General features: G+C 42.5%; 1 protein-coding gene across 1 annotated transcript in view; it reads left to right on the top strand.

Annotated features, from left to right (window-relative positions):
- LOC126195717 (uncharacterized) overlaps nucleotides 1-10,446 on the top strand; it is a 611,971-nt gene extending 601,525 nt beyond the window's left edge. Inside the window, exon 7 of the mRNA XM_049934346.1 lies at nucleotides 9,847-10,446. Within this exon, the coding sequence (XP_049790303.1) occupies nucleotides 9,847-10,446 (600 nt within the window). The remainder of the gene's footprint in view (nucleotides 1-9,846) is intronic.
- Nucleotides 10,447-20,475: the final 10,029 nt, after the last annotated feature.

Below are 20,475 nucleotides of genomic sequence, written 5' to 3'. Positions count from 1 at the left end.
AAAATCTCATTCTGGAAACATCCCCCAGGCTGTGGCTAAGCCATGTCTCCGCTATATCCTTTCTTTCAGGAGTGCTAGTTCTGCTAGGTTCGCAGGAGAGCTTCTGTAAAGTTTGGAAGGTAGGAGACGAGGTACTGGCAGAAGTAAAACTGTGAGTACCGGACGTGAGTCGTGCTTCGGTAGCTCAGTTGGTAGAGCACTTGCCCGCGAAAGGCAAAGGTCCCGAGTTCGAGTCTCGGTCGGGCACACAGTTTTAATCTGCCAGGAAGTTTCTCAGGGTGATGATATAATATCACGACGATAGAGCTATCAACTAGCATTATCACAGCATTATTTTAAGCGATAGATACGATAAATATATGAGGATGTCCATTTGGAGCACAGCTTTGTACGGTAGTCAAGCACAGACTGTGGGAAAACTGGGACAGAAGAGAATCAAAGCACTTGAGATGCGATGCTGCAGAAGAATATTGAAAATAAGGTTGACTGATAAGGTAAGGAATGACGAGGTTTTCCGCTGAATCGGCAACAAAAGGAATGTGTGGAAAAGCCGACAAGGAGAGGGGACAGGGGTAAAAACTGTACAGAAGACAGATCGGAGTGTATCGAACAAATAACTGAGGACGTAGGTTGCAAGTGCCACTCTGAGTTGAAGAGGTTGGCACAAGAGAGGAATTTGTGGCGGATCGCATCAAACAAGTCAGAAGCCTGGCGACTGAAAAGAGAAAAAGAAAGAAAGAATAGGGAAGAAAAAGCGACTGAATGTCTGCTGAGTTGCGACAGGTGAGCTTTTATCCTCCACCCGATATTTGACCTTTGGTGTGTACGCTTCAACGTCTGAAAGCAAACATCCTGCGATCGTTGGAAGGGCCCAGGTCGAAGGAGGGAGCGTTATAGTCTGGGGAATGTTCTCGTGGCATTTTGTGGGTTAAATCGACAGCTGGAAGGCACATCGAATCAACACATGTGTGCGTCCATCCTTGGAGACCATATCCACCACTACAAGGAGTACCTCTAAATCACGGGGGTGCGGGTTCGATTCCTGGCCGGGAACACCCAGGAACTGGGTGTTTGTGTTTCCTCAACTCTCCATCATTTGTGAAAGTGGCTAGATTGGACACTGTGTACAGGTTGGGAATTTGTACGGGCGCTGATGACTGCGCAGTTGGGCGCCCCACAAACCACACAGTCAAACGCCTGGTTAAATCCGCAGGACAGAACAGGTAGTCGGAATTGTGGAAGGAGGCCAAAAATGAATGTCTGTCAGTTACACTCGAACACATATAACTTGATTTAGTTGCCCAAACATTACAGCGCAAATTTCCGAGCTTAACTATCTACTGAATATGCCACACAATCTTATGGCTTAAGGGCACAACCTCTTTAATTCTGAAAACGGTTGAAGGCCCATGATTTAACACAACCACAATAAATTTTCAAAAGGCAGAAAGAGTAAGGTTTTATCCTTAAATAATATTTCAAATGAGGCTGAAGGCCCAAACAATCTAAGACTAGACAAGTAAGTAATATTAATTTTAAAACGGCTGAAGGCCCATGATTTAAAAACACAACTACAATAAATTTTCAAAGGCAGAAGGCCCAAAGCTATATCAAATAATTTAAAAAAAAGGAGGCTGAAGGCTCCAACAATCTAAGACTTAACAATAATGAATTTTACTGTTAAAACGGCTGAAAGCCCATGATTCAAAACACAACTACAATAAATGTTTACCAGGCAGAAAGCCCAAGGCTTTATCCTTAAATATTTTTTTCTAAATGAGTCTGAAGGCCCAAAAAGTGTAAGGAATTTAAATTTTAAGACAGCTGAAGGCCCATGGTTGAAAAACACTACTACAATAAATTTTCAAAAGGCAGAAGGCCCAAAGCCTTATCCAAAAATATTTTAAATGGGGCTGAAGGCCCAAACAATGCAAGACTTAACAGATAAGGAACTTTCAATTTAAAACGGCTGAAGGACCATTATTTAAAACCTAACTGAAAGCATACAAATTCAAACCATCGGCTATGAGCCATGAAAATACAGAGTCAAACACCAATAAGGAAAGGCAGTACAGCCAGCAGCGCTCAGAAGTTTCCGGGGGTCGGTCTGCACTTGAAATATTTACGAGACAGGTGGTCGACCAAAATATATCCGATCCGCCAGCAACCCAACCAAGACAGAGTCATCAGACCCACCGACAATACGACTTGCTTTCCACCTGATCAGTACGGAAGGAACTCCAAAGTGAAACGTAAAAGACGCAGCCGCCCACAACCAAGTATGCACAAGCTGTCAAAACTACACACACGTGTTGGACAGCGACTACACGGTGAGGAATGGACACTGCCTGAATTTTACGTCAGCGGCCAGGGCACAAGGCAGAAAATTCCGCCGGTGCACTTGGACTTCAAATAACCAAAATACATTTAAACTCCACTTGATGGTGGCCAAACTTTCGACAACTCAAACACTCGCTGTTGCTCAAGGGGAATGCCCCCAACAGCCAACCAACGTCACAATGTGAACAGACTAGCTTCGGTAATTAAATCACCACCCGACTTTGATGTCCTGGGTCGGTGAGCTACGAACCTCGTAGCAATCGGAACAACTCCCACACACTCCGACACTGCGTAGAGACCGCCAGCGGGCCTAGCCCACTGCGCCGCGCGGAGATTTCCTGGCTGATCCACACCAACCGGCCGACTACTGCACACCGGCTAGCCGGGAAGTATAAGCGCCAGACCAAAGATAGTACAAGGTGCGAATATCGATACACACCGCTGCTGCCACACGTAGAAAGAGGAAGAACTACGGCATAACCGCAATAACCGCGGGAAACCAAACGCAGAGTTACAGTCAAAGTTTAAACCAACGCATAAGCCGGGGCCAGCACGGCTCACACAACAACATCTACATGCAGTTTGTTGCTCCTTGGCACGTTGACATCTACCAGCAGGACATTAAAACGTGTCACCCAGCTCACAGTGTACATTGTGGCGTTCGCTGTGTTATTCAATGGTTTGGTATTTTATTAATTTGTAAATGAAAATGATAATCTTATTTTATTACAATGAGTAATTACTAAATAATTTTTCTCACGGCTAAAGATTTGGTCAAGTTGCTAAAGAACTCCAAGTTAACGTCTTGTTAAAGTGTTGTCTGTAAGTTGTGTAAGTGTCACTAAATCACAGTTCATACAACAGATTCTATACAACTATTGATTATGATGGAAAGAGTTATCTTCAGCAAAATGATCATTAAAACCACCGAATATCAGCCGCGCACAACATTGGCGTATGTTACCTGAAACAATATTCTTCGCAACTCGTGCTTAATGAATTTCGGCTCCATACAGCAGCTAGAAAAGTTTGTTATATGGATAATGCTATAAGCACTGTTTTTAAAGAACCAATCTGATTCGAATTATTTTCATTAAAATGAGTTCGGGACCACCGTTGCACATTTATTTTTACACATTTTTATTACGTTCGGCATTTATGTCTGCAGAGTTGCGTAATTTGAATTTGCCGCTGATATAATTGTTAAGATGGCGGCAGACAACTGATAGAGACTTTCTATTGTTAGAGCAAATAGGATAAGTATTTGAAATGCTTATTAAACTTTACTTTCGTATTGTGCACTATTTATACATCATCCAGCAAACATCTGATTTTTTTCTAAGGAAAACATAGACAAAAAGGCGAAACAAATCAATGGCCGCGCTCCTTGCAGCGGAAAGAAATAATTAACACAGATAATGCTTACTGAGAGAGGAATTAAAGTTACAAATAATTATTCACTCATATTTATAATAATAATGAACTCTATTCTCAAGTAATAATTAACAAATAACTACAATTTCTTAACAGACCTCAGTTTGATTTGCGTCTTGCGTCCTGAACCTACAAAAGCCAACCAACAAAAGTTAAAAACAAAGGAAGACAAACGCAGATCATAAAAGGAATTTACAATTATCGTTGTCTTTGTATGATTCACATAGATATGTCCAATTACATCATAAAATATTATATAAATACACAACTGGCCATTAAAATTGCTACACCAAGATGAAATGCAGATGATAAACGAGTATTCATTGGACAAATATATTATACTAGAACTGACACGTGATTACATTTTCACGCAATTTGGGTGCATACATACTGAGAAATCAGTACCCAGAACAACCACCTCTGGCCGTAATGACGCCCTTCATACGCCTGGGCATTGAGTCAAACAGAGGTTGGATGGCGTGTACAGGTACAGCTGCCCATGCAGCTTCAACACGATACCACACTTCATCAAGAGTAGTGACAGGCGTATTGTGACGAGCCAGTTGCTCGGCCACCATTGACCAGACGTTTTCCGTTGGTGAGAGATCTGGAGAATGTGCTGGCCAGGGCAGCAGTCGAACATTTTCTGTATCCAGAAAGGCCCGTACAGGACCTGCAACATGCGGTCGTGCATTATCCCGCTGAAATGTAGGGTTTCGAAGGGATCGAACGAAGGGTAGAGCCACGGGTCGTAACACATATGAAATGTAACGTCCACTGTTCAAAGTGCTGTCAATCCGAACAAAAGGTGACCGAGACGTGTAATCAATGGCACCCCGTACCATCACGCCGGGTGATACGCCAGTATGGCGATGACGAATACACGCTTCCAATGTGCGTTCAGAATGGGTCAAATGGCTCTCAGCACTATGGGACTTAACTACTGTGGTCATCAGTCCCCTAGAACTTAGAACTATTTAAACCTAACTTACCTAAGGACATCACACACATCCATGCCCAAGGCAGGATTCGAAACTGCGACCGTACCAGTCGCGCGGTTCCGGACTGCGCGCCTAGAACCGCTAGACCACCGCGGCCGGCCCAATGTGCGTTCACCGCGATGTCGCCAAACACGGATGCGACTATCATGATGCTGTAAACAGAACCTAGATTCATCCGAAAAAATGACGTTTTGCCATTCGTGCACCCAGGTTCGTCGTTGAGTACACGATCGCAGGCGCTCCTGTCTGTGATGCAGCGTCAAGGCTAACCGCAGCAGCCATGGTCTCCGAGCTGATAGTCCATGCTGCTGCAAACGTCGTCGAACTGTTCGTGCAGATGGTTGTTGTCTTGCAAACGCCCCCATCTGTTGACTCAGGGATCGAGACGTGACTGCACGATCCGTTACAGCCATGCGCATAATATGCCTGTCATGTCGACTGCTAGTGATACGAGGCCGTTGGGATCCAGCACGGCGTTCCGTATTACCCTCCTGAATCCACCGATTCCATATTCTGCTAACAGGCATTGGATCTCGACCAACGCGAGCAGCAATGTCGCGATACGATAAACCGCAATCGCGATAGGCTACAATCCGACCTTTATTAAAGTCGAAAACGTGATGGTACGCATTTCTCCTCCTTACACGAGGCATTGCAACAACGTTTCACCAGGCAACGCCGGTCAACTGCTGTTTGTGTGTGAGAAATCGGTTGAAAACTTTCCTCATGTCAGCACTTTGTGGGTGTCGCCACCGGCGCCAACCTTGTGTGAATGCTCTGAAAATCTAATCATTTGCATATCACAGCATCTTCTATCTGTAGGTTAAATTTCGCGTCTGTAGCACGTCATCTTCGTGGTGTAGCAATTTTAATGGCCAGTAGTGTATATATAGATAATTAACATTTATCATCGTTTTCACTGTTTTTTCATATGTCGAATAGATAATGTTTATTACTGCTAGAGGCATAATGTCCTCTCGTCGCACTGTAGCTAAAATTTATCTCGTGGATGTTACAACATGCAGTTTTCGAAGAGCACCAGGTTAAGTTTACCGATTTCGCTGACCGCCAGACTCCCCGCGCCACAGATCCTCGACCGAGAAACTGGTCACAGCTCTGCAGTTGGCAAGGCTCCTCATCGCTGTCAGCACCTTCCAGAACCTCACTTACGTCCTTATACGCCTCGCAGCGGTCCGCGCAGCAGAAGGTGGTTAATCAGGCTTTTGAGCGGTAGTCACATTAATGCGAGTGACCAGACTGTAACAGTGGAGTTAGAAAATGGAATTGTCTTTGAAACCTTCCCGTCTCCTCTATACCTCTTTTGTTAATAATGACCTTCCCTTTTACAATAAACTATGAAAGTATTCCTTAGGATTTCTATCTCTTGCTTAATAATAACAAATGAAATCTTCCCTTTGAAATTTATTCTCTTTCTCTATCTTCGCATACAAATTTAATTGCTGCTTATTAAAAGTGATTTTTTGATTATTTCGACGAAACATAGGATGTGTCGTCGTCGTGACCCTCAGTCGTTACCTGCAAGAACCCAAAACTGTTCCTTACCTTTTTTACTGATATTAGATCGCCACGTCTGCTACATCGAACTGCGTCATGAATATACTTACTCTGTTTACTATACTCCATTAGCTGCTAGTGGGCTTTCATAATAAGTGGCTGTATTTATTACCAAAGCTGACGTTATTCTTTAATAGCAAAGCTGACGTTATTCCTTAATTAATTTGACTGAAGTTACGTAATTCATAGTTAAACTCTTTCCTGACAACAATAAAATTTTGCAAAGTTCTACATTGATGGTTTTTGGGATGGATTATAATTAGAAATGCAATATTGCTGGCAAAAGTTAATTATATTCTGAATGAAATGATTTTACAAACGTTCAAATAAGACTTACTTTTTACAATAATCTTACAACTAGCATTGCGCAAACATACCTTCAGTAGTCTTGAGTTTCGCAAAGAAAATAATTCAATAATATTAGATATAATGGTTAGCTGATGTCTCTGTTTTTTTTTTTTTTTTTTTTTTTTTTTTTTTTTTTTTTTTTTTTGCCATCAGTCTACTGACTGGTTTGATGCGGCCCGCCACGAATTCCTTTCCTGTGCTAACCTCTTCATCTCAGAGTAGCACTTGCAACCTACGTCCTCAATATTTGCTTGACGTATTCCAATCTCTGTCTTCCTCTACAGTTTTTGCCCTCTACAGCTCCCTCTAGTACCATGGAAGTCATTCCTTCATGTCTTAGCAGATGTCCTATCATCCTGTCCCTTCTCCTTATCAGTGTTTTCCACATATTCCTTTCCTCTCCGATTCTGCGTAGAACCTCCTCATTCCTTACCTTATCAGTCCACCTAATTTTCAACATTCGTCTATAGCACCACATCTCAAATGCTTCGATTCTCTTCTGTTCCGGTTTTCCCACAGTTCATGTTTCACTACCATACAATGCTGTACTCCAGACGTACATCCTCAGAAATTTCTTCCTCAAATTAAGGCCGGTATTTGATATTAGTAGACTTCTCTTGGCCATAAATGCCTTTTTTGCCATAGCGAGTCTGCTTTTGATGTCCTCCTTGCTCCGTCCGTCATTGGTTATTTTACTGCCTAGGTAGCAGAATTCCTTAACTTCATTGACTTCGTGACCATTAATCCTGATGTTAAGTTTCTCGCTGTTCTCATTTCTACTACTTCTCATTACCTTCGTCTTTCTCCGATTTACTCTCAGACCATATTGTGTACTCATTAGACTGTTCATTCCGTTCAGCAGATCATTTAATTCTTCTTCACTTTCACTCAGGACAGCAATGTCATCAGCGAATCGTATCATTGATATCCTTTCACCTTGTATTTTAATTCCACTCCTGAACCTTTCTTTTATTTCCATCATTGCTTCCTCGATGTACAGATTGAAGAGTAGGGGCGAAAGGCTACAGCCTTGTCTTACACCCTTCTTAATACGAGCACTCCGTTCTTGATCGTCCACTCTTATTATTCCCCCTTGGTTGTTGTACATATTGTATATGACCCGTCTCTCCCTATAGCTTACCCCTACTTTTTTCAGAATCTCGAACAGCTTGCGCCATTTTATATTGTCGAACGCTTTTTCCAGGTCGACAAATCCTATCAAAGTGTTCCATTATTAGCCGTAACGTCAGAATTGCCTCTCTCGTCCCTTTACTTTTCCTAAAGCCAAACTGATCGTCAACTAGCGCATTCTCAATTTTCTCTCTGTACATCCGTTTATAATCTGTTGTAAATGATAGCTGGTGGCTGGCAGGCACACTACTCCTCTCAACCTCTCGCTTCATACCTGCTACCAACTCACTTCACATCTCGCTCACTACTGACTGCTACGAACGCTAAAGTGCGGTCTCTCCTGCCAACATTGCTTTCTGGTGCAGACAATCCCTGCTACGATTACAAATTGTATCAATGCGCGGTCTTTCCCGCTCTTTTCTTAAAATGTATCCATACGCGGTCTCTCCCGCCCTTTTTAAAATTATATCAATTTGCGGTCTCTCTTGTCAACAATTCTTTGGTGCAGACGTTCCCTGCTACTACAGCTATTTCCAACATGACACATATTAATTATTCGAACTATCAGTTTAATAAGTCACGGCTGCAAAATACTAAGCGAATTCTTTACAGACGAATGGAAAAACTAGTAGAATCCGACCTCGGGGAAGATCAGTTTGGATTCCGTAGAAATATGGAACACTTGAGGCAATACTGACCCTACGACTTATCTTGGAAGCTATATTAAGGAAAGGCAGATCTACGTTTCTAGCATTAGTAGACTTAGAGAAAGCTTTTGACAGTGTTGACTGAAATACTCTCTTTCAGATTCTGAAGGTGGCAGGGGTAAAATACAGAGAACGAAAGGCTATTTACAATTTGTACAGAAACCAAATGGCAGTTATAGGAGGGGCATGAAAGGGAAGCAGTGGTTCGGAAGGGAGTGAGACAAGGTTGTAGCCTCTCCCCGATGGCATTCAATCTGTACATTGAGCAAGCAGTGAAGGAAACAAAAAAAAAAATGCGGAGTAGGAATTAAAATCCATGGAGAAGAAATAAAAACCTTGAGATTCGCCGATGACGTAATTCTGTCAGAGACAGCAAAGGACTTGGAAGAGCAGTTGAACGGAATGGATAGCGTCTTGAAAGGAGGACATAAGGTGAACATCAACAAAAGCAAAACGAGGATAATGGAATGTAGTCGAATTAAGTTTGGAGATGCTGAGGGTATTAGATTAGGAAATGAGACACTTAAAGTAGTAAAGGAGTTTTGCTATTTGGGGAGTAAAATAACTGATGATGGTCTAAGTAGAGAGAATATAAAATGTTGACTGGGAATGGCAAGGAAAGCGTATCTGAAGAAGAGAAATTTGTTAACATCGAGTATAGATTTAAGTGTCAGGAGGTCATTTCTGAAAGTATTTGTATGGAGTGTAGCCATGTATGGAAGGGAAACATGGACGATAAATAGTTTGGAAAGGAAGAGAATAGAAGCTTTCGAAATGTGGTGCTACAGAAGAATGCTGAAGATTAGATGGGTAGATCACGTAACTAATGAGGAGGTACTGAATAGGATTGGGGAGAAGAGGAGTTTGTGGCACAACTTGACCAGAAGAGGGGATCGGTTGGTAGGACATGTTCTGAGGCATCAAGGGATCACCAATTTAGCATTGGAGGGCAGCGTGGAGGGTAAAAATCGTAGAGGGAGACGAAGAGATGAATACACCAAGCAGATTCAGAAGGATGTAGGCTGCACTAGGTACTGGGAGATGAGGAAGCTTGCACAGGATAGAGTAGCATGGAGAGCTGCATCAAACCAGTCTCAGGACTGAAGACCATAACAACAACAACAAAATGTTAATTATTCCTACTTAATCCTATTGTAAAATATAAACATCTTTCATAAATTGTGGTTTGACAATAGACAATAGAAATATACACGTCTTTCATCTTTAAGAAATGAATGTCAATAAAACGTGTTCATCGTTGCTGTTGCGGGTCGAGTCGCCGCTCGCCACTATGGAGAACCCGGTTGCAGGTGCGGATGCTGCCGCTGCGCTCCCGGAAGTCCTCGAGAGACGGCGGCGCCGGCGGCCACCAAGAGGAAGAGGGAGACGCGGAGGACCTGGAGGCGGCGGAGCGCTACACGGACGGCGAGCTGGCCGCGTACTGCGTGCTGGGCGGCGCCTGCGCCGTGGCCGCCGTGGGCGCACTGCTGCTCGCCTCGGCGCGCTACCTGCGCGGCCTGGCCGCCTGCCTGCTGGGCGGCGGCGCCGGGGGCGGCGCCGGGGGCGGCGGGGGCGGCGGCGAGGCGCTGCTGCAGTCCTTCCTGTCGGCGCCGTGGCGCCTGCGGCACCACCGCATGGCCGACGCCGCCGGCGCCGCCCCCGGGGCGCCGTCAGTCATCTACTCGGGCTCGTTCGCCGGCAGTGGCGCCGACGCCACCGCCTCCTGGACGTCTGGCCTCCAACCACAGCAGCAGTCGCCGTCCGCCCCCGCGGCCAGCAGGCTTCGCCTCTTAAGCTGCCGTTCCACCAGCCTGCTGCTGCCCCCTCGCAGGGTTGGTCTTCCGACCAAAGACCTGTTGCAGCCCCTCAGCACTCCTGCCGGACACGAGAACCCTGCGTACCGCGAATGAAGTATATTGTGGCCCTGCGGGAAATCCTTTAAGACATGTATTTTCTGCGACAAGTATTTTTGTAACAGGGCTTCGGTAATACTGTTACGAGTCGTTGTTGCGATGCATCGTTCTTAATTCAAGTGACGTCTGTGGAATGTGTACAAAACATGATCCATCATATAACAAAAATTTATTACGCACAAGATCATTTAAAATTACAATGTTTACATAAACGGTTTCAGCACTTCATTGCCACATTCATATGTGACTAATCCGCTAAAACATTTGTTATGGCATATGACAATTGAGGGCAGTGGCTACACCGGTTCCCGTCAGATCACCGAAGTTAAGCGCTGTCGGGTGTGACCATCCGGGCCGCCATGCGCTGATGCCATTTTTCGGGGTGCACTCAGCCTCGTGATGCTAATTGAGGAGCTACCCGACCGAATAGTAGCGGCTCCGGTCACAGAAAACCATCATAAGGACCGGGAGAGCGGTGTGCTGACCACACGCCCCTCCTATCCGCACCCTCAGCTGAGGATGATACAGCGGTCGGATGGTCCCGATGGGCCACTTGTGGCCTGAAGACGGAGTGCATCTTCTTTCATATGACAATTGCACGCGAGCATTCTGAAAATCATGAATACAGTTCCTTAATATGCGACGATATGATGTATTTATTGGCGTATTTTATAGGCTTAAATTGTGAAATCTGCTCAGTTACAAAAATTATTTATTTCTAAAAAGGAAAATACCACCTGGTTTTATTAGATTTGCGTCATCTTGAGGTGCACCTGCAAATTTTAAAAGGATGATAGCACCTGGCCGCATTTAATATACGAAAATGTAACCAGAACAGACAGGAATTCGTTAGAGAAACTCCCGTACGTTTCTTAAAATGTTAGTCCATAAGATAACGCATAACTGAGTTTAATGTAAAAATAGTGCGTCTGAGGTACATTGGATAAGCAGGATATCCTCTTCTACCCCAGTCCCGCCAGATCAATTATGTTTACGGCCAGACATCCCAAATTCCCAACGGTCCGGGCATAAAGGCGTGCCACATATGTATCCGCATGAAGATATGGGTATATAGACTGTACACCTGCAAGAATGTGTGAAAACACAATGTAAGCCCCGTAAGTGAAGTTTTCGACTCACCAGTGCTTGATACAGGTCTGATGGGTGGGTACGCAGCATCAGTTTATGGCCTCGCATATGAAAGTAAATACAGGGGTTTTTCTAATGAATTCCCGTCGGTTGTGTCTAGCTTTTCTTATGTTAACAATAAGTGGATACGTGCTATTATCGATATAATATTTCACAGTTCCCGCTGAAGATGGGATAAAGCCCAGAAACCGAAACCGGGTTCTGCTTTTCCTTTTTAGAAATAAATAATATTTACAACCGTAGTGGATTTTTTCACTGATGATGGTATTGTTAGCAGATGAATCATTTCTGAAAATCGCACTCGAGTTCTGAAACCGGTGATATAAACACTGTGTGTTTAAGCAATCTTGGCGTAATGAATTATTATTACAGAAATATGTAAAAGGTCTCACACCTCTGTTTGGGCAGTACGTCAGATTTTTTAAAATTTGTGACTCGTCACTTCATCCACTTTTGTCACACACTAGGATACGTGTTTAAGACGTTTTCATGGAAGAAGCGCGTCTGTCTCACATAACATTTTGTGAAACATGGACCATGATACATAAGGCTAGGGTGAGTATAGTTAATAGCGGTAACTGGCAGCGGTGAAAGTGCGCAGTAACAGGAGCAAAATATTCCGGGAGGCAAGGGTTGAAAAGGAGCCGTTTGCGATGTATTTGTTAATGCGTGGTTACGAGCCGCCACTGATTTCGGTATGAATTATTCTCCTAGTTAGTAGAAATGTATTTGAAATATCAACTTTTCGATGAATTCCCCATCTGTTAGTGGGTGAATCTCACCTGTAGACTACCATAACAAGATATACAGTACTACTTCGAGAACCTTATGCAGCGCGTCTGTCCTAATAGTCGTAGGGGAATTTTCTCTGTTGTTTCCGCAGTCATTTGCAATTTCTTTTTCGCGTTGTGCAGCTGGAGTCAGCCCATGCAATTAGTGATCAGCACGTCTTTCATGCGAGACCCAGTACCTACGGAAAGCGACGGTTTGTTCAACGTTACAAACAAAATGATTTTTAAAGCGGAATTTCACGTGCTCGTTCGACAGAGTGCTCCCAGATTAGTCCAGTGCGATGTTCGTTTTATCGATATGTATTAGCAGGGACAGTAAAACACGAAGAAGAATCGAAGGCACTACCCTGCCCCGCACTGACTGCTACTGCCATGCACTCAAAGCTGCTGAGTCGCTCCTGGATTGATGTTTAACCCTCGCGTTTTACTGTCCCTCCTAATATACAGGGGAGTCAAAAAAAATGCATCCACTGTTTAAAAGTCCATAACTTGCAAACTAATTGTCGGAGTTGTCTCATTTTTGGTGAAAGTGTAGCTTGAAGTCCAACTTAAAGAGATCACTGTAGGTGTTCCAAATGGTCACCATTAACATCCACACACAAACGATGCCGCCGAATTGCAGCACGAACTACTGACTGCAACGTGTTCAGTTGGACATTTGCACATGAATGTACGATGGATTCTCGAAGTTCATCCAATGTGCGTGGCTTTTGTCGATAAACGATGGCCGTTAGTGTTCCCCACAGGTAAAAGTCCAGATGAGTTAGGTCTGGGGAACGTGGTGAACACAGCACCTCTACGGCCTATTCATCTTACTGGTAGATTTTCATCGAGATACGCCCTAACACGATTTTGGTAGTGGGCTGGGGCACCATCTTGTTGAAACTAAACTCTCCCGTCTCCATACAAGTCTCGGATGGCACGTAAAATGGATGTCTGAAGCTTCTGAAGGTACACCTCACCGGTAACTGTGCCGTCAAAGAAGAATGGCCCAATCAAGCCCCGTTAAGACAACCCACACCACAGATTTACTCTTGGCAAATTCACGGCTTTGTCTACATGGACGTTCGGATTTCCGGCGGCACAGTAGATGCAATTGTGGCGATTTACTGTACCATTGAGTTTGAGTGTGCCGCATCAGACCACACAATCATCTCTGCAAACTCTTCATCGTTGCGCACCATGTTAGTAAACCACTCGCAGTACTCCATTCTACGATCTGGCTCGTCCTCGTTCATTACTTGTAGCAGTTGTGGGATTTAGCACTTCCACTTTGCTGTCTTCAAAATTCGCCGAACACTTGAGCGACTCACTTCAGACTTCTGTGGTGAGCGAGTGAATTGTTGTAACACACGACGGGAGTTAGCTGGACTTGTTGCTGTTACAGGTCGTCCAGATCGTTGTTTGTGTACATCTTTAACACTGCCTTCGGCTTCAAATTTGTCTCGAATGCGACGAATCGTTAAACGTGTCGGTGGCTCTGTTTGATACTCATTTCGCCACTGCCGTTGAACCTCATTAATGTTTTCGTACTTAAAATACCACTTCAAAACTGACTTCCTTTCATCGAATGTAAGCCTTGCGCCAGCCATGTTTACGCGAGTAACTAGGTGCAACTAAGAACAAAACACTGACTATCTGGCGACTGTCATCTGACAAAACAAAACAATGCAATACAATGCTTATGTGGCGATTGCTGGTACTACAAACTAACAAACCATTACACTACCAAAGATGAGACAATTCCGTCAATTAGTTCGCCAGTTATGGACTTTTAAACAGTGGATGCATTTTTTTGGACCCCTCTGTATATTGCTAAAACGAATATTGCACTTGACTAATCTGGGAGCACTCCGTCGAATGGGCGCGCAAAATCCAGATTTAAAAATAATTTTGTTTGGAATGGGAAACAAACCGACGCTTTCTGTTGACACTGGGCGTCCCATGAAAGACATGACGAACAGCATTTGTTTGGTCCGACTCGAGCTATAAAGAGCAAAACTGAAATTAAAAATAACTGCAGAAACGCCAGAGAACATGTGCCTGACGAATCTTAGGACAGACACCCGTTATATACCAATTTACTGCACACTTTCCACTCGAGGCCCACGCAATCGACTCGTCTGCAGACACACGTTTTTACTGGAATGGTTTTACTAGTTGTGTCTTATATTTTCACCCGCGCCATAGTTCGCTATTAATTATGGTTCACCATATACACGTAATTATTAGGGTTATCAATCTTCTGTTTTCACACTGGTCTCCACCTTCCTCTATGTTGCGCTAATGTTTTCATATCTTCGTAACTGCTAAATTCAGGATTTCTTATACTCTGTTTTGCATATCCCAGTCTTTGTGTGCCTGTGCTCTTCTTTTCCCCTCATTTTTTGCTTCCAGCTTCAAGAACCTGTCAGTGGATGACGTATCAGATGTCTCCCTAAACAGTACCTTTCTCTCATAAGAATCATCCACACGTATTTTCCTCTACCTATCCTTCATATCACTTCATTTCATATTTTAGCTGTCTTCTTCACTTCTGACATCCATAAAATGCATTACATTTCAAAAGCTTACAGCCTCTTTCGCTCCTGGTTTCCAGTGGTCCACGTTTCGCTTCCATACGATGTCCAGCTACTCATAGGAAATTCTTCCTCACTTCAGTCTCAATATCGGAACCCGGGAGAGCCTTCACCTGAGCCAAATTACTTCTGATATCTTCGATCTTCCTTCTTCCTATCATCCTGAGCAATCTTACTCCCTACACACCAGAATCGTTTCACTTCTTTCAGTACTTAGCGGTTCCTAGTTTTGAAATCTACAGAACACTATGCTTTACTGCTCCGACAATTGCTGTTCTACATCTTTTCACACAAAAAATGCTAGTCGTATTTCAGAATCCCATTCCTAAAGCTGTGCCAAACGTTTCCTGTCTTCCATTTCGTGAGGATGTTCATAGAACGCAGATAAAACCATTGAAATGACTCTCTTAAATGACATACGTAAAAATACTCATGGGCTAGGGCATACTGGAGCCCGAACATCAGTGTCAAGAAATAAGGACGTCATGCGAACTTTGTCAGGACACGCCATGTCGTCTTACATTGATGTATGGATAATTATAGGAGAAAAACAAATTTTTACCTTATATTACATCCGTAAACATATTAAAGTAGGACAAAACAGGAAATTATGAGTCTGTGTTCGAAAAAAAAGTCAGAAATGTAATTGCTTAGTACTTTCTCAAATTATGTTGTTTCTTCGTGGACCGTCAGGAATCAGATTTGAGTGTGTATTTCTTTCCGTTTGTGAACGTGTTTTTAAATACGTTTGTTATAACCACTGCGACACAAGTATTTCAAAATATAAATGAAAGAACAATGCTTCTCCTGTCACATTGTGTTAGATACTGTGATATTAACACAACAGTTCACTAGTGGCAGTATTGGAAAGACACTACATGGACCACCTGTTGCATTACAGTAATGAACTAACACTTTTTACTTCAAAATGGATGATTAATAAAATGGTCGAGTTCAGTATACTACCCCGCTGATGGGCGTCTTCGTGATGTTTGATTTTGAATTTAAGAAAGTGTGTATTTACCTGATCAATATGGAGTTATAAGAAATACAACATTCGCAGATATCCATTGCTTCCATTGTTATAGACACTTATTAAGACATTTTTATGTTTTTGATGCTGCAGTGTCATGTAAAGAATGTGTGAAACATCCATAGCAAGATATATTTTCGTAATAACTATGTGCCGAGCTAATAAAAAACATTTAGGATTACAAACATGTTAATATCTGTTGTTGATCAGGATGAATGTGTGTAGCACTTGCTGGAGATAGTTTTAGTACTGACAGTGAAATGAAGCGCTTAGCTACTGTGTATGTTAACCTGTGAATTGTTCACCGTTACTATGCGTAATATAAGACAATCAGCAATTTATGCAAAGCAACATTTCTGAGCTTCCGTAACATAAACTTCATCCAGGTAGCTCTATCAATCATTAACTATGCAGTAGAGGCAAACGTTTCAAATAGCGGACCACTGTTTACATGTTAATAGTCTTCAAACGCATATTGTACCTTTCAGTAAGCTGCAACAACTGTTGTTACTAATAGAACTACACATTTTGAAGCGCAAAAGTCAAATGATGCTGCCGAAGATTTTACTCCCCTGACACATGCCTCTCTAAATTTTGATTTATACACGGTCTATGTTAGTATATGCACAAAATTACTCATTATGAAGTTGTATTCTGTATTATGTTTTTGAATAGTCTTTACACTAATTTCCTATACGTAACATTACATTAAGTTTCTTACGACTTCAGTGAAAATAAAGAGAAGTTTAAAAATATTTTGAAAACATTGTTTATCCATTTCATCTGGACCTTCCTTATTTTTTTCCTGCGCTAACTGCGATCTGAAACCAATTACAGAAAGTCACCACTTCTTCATGAGTAGATTAGCAAACATACAACCGCTCGCTCGGCGAAAGATCTGTAACTTAAGACTGGAACGTTGCACAGGTCACACCAATACTCAAGAAAGGAAATGAATAATCCACTGAATTACAGACACATATCACTGACGCAGATTTGCAGAAGTATTTTGGAACCTATATTGTGTTCGAAGCTTATAAATTATCTCGAAGAAAACGATCTACTGGCAATAGCATGGATTCTGAAAATATCATCCTTTTGAAATACAGTTAGCTCTTTATTCACACGAAGTAATGAGTGATATCGACAGGGAATCTTAGAGTCCATATCTCTACATTTCCAGGAGGCCATTGATAATGTTCCTCAAAATGGCTCTGAGAACTATGCGACTTAACTTCTGACGTCATCAGTCGCCTAGAAGTTAGAACTAATTAAACATAACTAACCTAAGGACAGCACACACATCCATGCCCGAGGCAGGATTCGAACCTGCAACCGTAGCGGTCGCTCGGTTCTAGACTGTAGCGCCTAGAACCGCACGGCCACTCCGGCCGGCATAATATTCCTCACTAGCTACTTCTAATCACATTGCTTGCGTGTGGAGTATCGTCTAGTTGTGCAACTGCATTCGTGATTTCCTGTCACAAAGGCCACAGTACGTAGAAACCGACGGAAAATCGTCGAGCAAACAGAAGACATACATGGTGTTCCTCAAGGAAGTGTTATAGGCCCTCTGTTGTTTGTAATCTCTATAAACGAATTAAGAGTCGCCCAGGCAGCCCTTTTAGATTGTTTGCGGACAATGCTTCCGTTTACCGTCTAGCAAAGTCATAAGAAAATAAAATCAGTTTCAAAATGATTTATATAAGATTGCGTGAGGTCACCCACATGAATACTAAAAGGAATTCGTTAAATTTCTGTTACTCGATAAATCAAACAAGTCTAAAGGCTGTCAATACAACTAAGTACCGATGGATTAAAATTACGAACAACTTAAATTGGAAGGATCACATAGATAATGTAGTTGAGGAGGCGAAGCTAAGACTTCGTTTTATTGATAGAACAATTAGAAGGGGCATACATCGTGTCCGTCCCATTTTGAAATATCGTCGAGCGGTAATGGTTCCTTACCAGAAATCACTGACGAAGAACATCGAATAAGAAAAAGGGGCAGCTTGTCTTGTATTGTGACGATAGGGGGAGAGAGTGTTACGGACATGGCACTGGGGTAGGGGCGCATGTCATTAAAATAACGGCGTTTTCCGTTGCGGTATGATCTTTTCCCGAAATTTCTATCACCAACTTTCACCTCTTGGATGCGAAAATATGATTGACACCCAACTTCATAGGAAGAAATTATCACGTAATAAAATAGGAGAAATCAGAACTTGCAAGATTAAAGTGTTAATTTTTCCGCCCGATGTCAGTTTATTTGTTTATTTATTGCTTATTTATCCTGATCAGATTAGGGCCTTACGGCCCTCTCTTTCATCTGACCAGGAGCAAGTCGTTCAAAAGATATTACGAAACTTCCCAATAATAACAATAATAATAAAAATTACAATGATAACAACAACTGACACTAATGCCAATAATAATAATAATTGTATAGATTAGCTTAGTACATTTCAAGCCCCGTGTGGTGTTATCAGAAGCGGAATGAAGAAAGGAAGAGGAGAAGATTCAAATGCAGTTATAGTCGGCGTTAGGAAACAATATTACATAAGTAGAGAAACCTGCCGACAAGGGGTAGGAAAAAGTTCTGGAGGAGGGGGACTGACGAGAATGAGCTACGCAGAATTTAGGAAAGATGGTTTTTGTGACAGATGGTGGACCATTAAAAGGAATTTCATCTGTCTAAAATTTTGAATAAGGTTGCTCTAAAGCTACTTTCCTGATAGAGAAAATTATTTATGGAATGTGACAGCGTTATGTGATTGCACAGAGGAAATTTTACTTTTTTGAGAACGAGTGTCTCTGGTGTGCTGTTCAGATAGTAGACTATGAGCTCAAGAGAAATAAGAGAGAGTGCAGTGACTGAGATGACTGTAGAACAAACATAGAGTATGGTGTTCTCTACTCTTATCGACATGTAGCAGTGATAAATGTTTACAAGCTAATCGAAAAAGTGCACGTTATAAATGTATCGTAAACAAACGTTCATCGCCGGTAACAGCTTGTGTGAGCTCTCGTACGAAAGTTCTTGGAGAAAGGCCTCGCCACAGTGAAGTTCAAAAAATGGTTCAAATGGCTCTGAGCACTTTGGGTTTTAACTGCTGTGGTCATCAGTCCCCTAGAACTTAGAACTACTTAAACCTAACTAACCTAAGGACATCACACACATCCACGCCCAAGGCAGGATTCGAACCTGCGACCGTAGTGGTCGCGGGGTTCCAGACTGCAGCGCCTAAAACCGCTCGGCCACTCTGGCCGGCTCACAGTGAAATATGGGGAGTATTAGTGTAGTCAAGTATGGGGAGTATTAGTGTCTCTAGGATCTTCTTTTTACTCTTGAATGATACATTTTTACATTTCTGCAGTTACAGACTGCAGTTGTACATTTAGTCGACTCTAACTGATGGTTCAGAATTATCCCAAAATCCGTTGCAGAAGAAGAAATGGTTATTTCTTTATAGGATGATTAGTGATAGAGATTCTCTGAACTGAGGGGTAGTAAGGTTTGTGCGCGACTAAGGTTGCTTGTGTTTTAGGTGGGTTATATTTTAAGCATATGCTCTTCACCCACACTGATGGAGAAGTAAATCGTCATTTATATGCTGGATGATTGTGGGCAGATTCGTCGGACTTGCAGTTAGGTATAACTGAATGTCGTCAGTGTACTGATGATATTTTCAGTGGGAGAGAATAGTTGACGCATCATTAACATATCATGAGAATAGTACCGGGCCCAATACTGATCCTTGTGCGGCCTCTGATACTACATCCCTCCACTGGTGCTTATTTGTTGCTGTCGTAAACACTGTTGACGAGATGTGAGGTTTGCGTGGAATCGCTGTACAGCGTTTGAAGCAAAATTTTGATTTGTGAGTTTAGCAAGAAGAATGTCAGAGTCGACAGTGTCGAAAGTTTTGCTTAAGTCCTAAAAGCACCTAATAGTAGCCTGTTGTTTACCCATAGCTTGTTTCAGTTCATCAGTCGTGATGCTGCAGTTTTGCCAGGAAAGCTTATTTGATGTTAAGTAATTAGTAAGTTGTCGTGAACTGTGCACTCCACAGCTTTTGATAATGCTGGTAGAATGCTAATGGGTTTGCAGTTGGACGGCTGTTGGGAAGTTTCCTTCTTGGGTAATTATTTTATGACCCCTGTTTCCACACTATGGGAAAGATGCTGGATAAAACACACCCTGTAATATTATTAGTGTATTGGACATTTCTGTGAGTTTCATACATTAAGTATGGTCGTCGTTGAAATTTCGACTGATCCATAGAATTCCAAAGAAACATGCTGGGCGACTAGCACACTGTAGCATATAATAAATAAATTAATCTTACGAGAACCTATCTGGACAGTAACAACGAGTGAACTCGCATGTATATGTGCGCTTTAATAGTAGAAACTAAGGCATTACTACTAACCTGCCGCAACACGATATTTATACAAATAAAATATGTAA

This window comes from Schistocerca nitens, chromosome 7, assembly GCF_023898315.1.
Source record: "Schistocerca nitens isolate TAMUIC-IGC-003100 chromosome 7, iqSchNite1.1, whole genome shotgun sequence".
Lineage (NCBI taxonomy): Eukaryota > Metazoa > Arthropoda > Insecta > Orthoptera > Acrididae > Schistocerca > Schistocerca nitens.
This window is presented reverse-complemented; position numbering and strand designations above follow the sequence as displayed.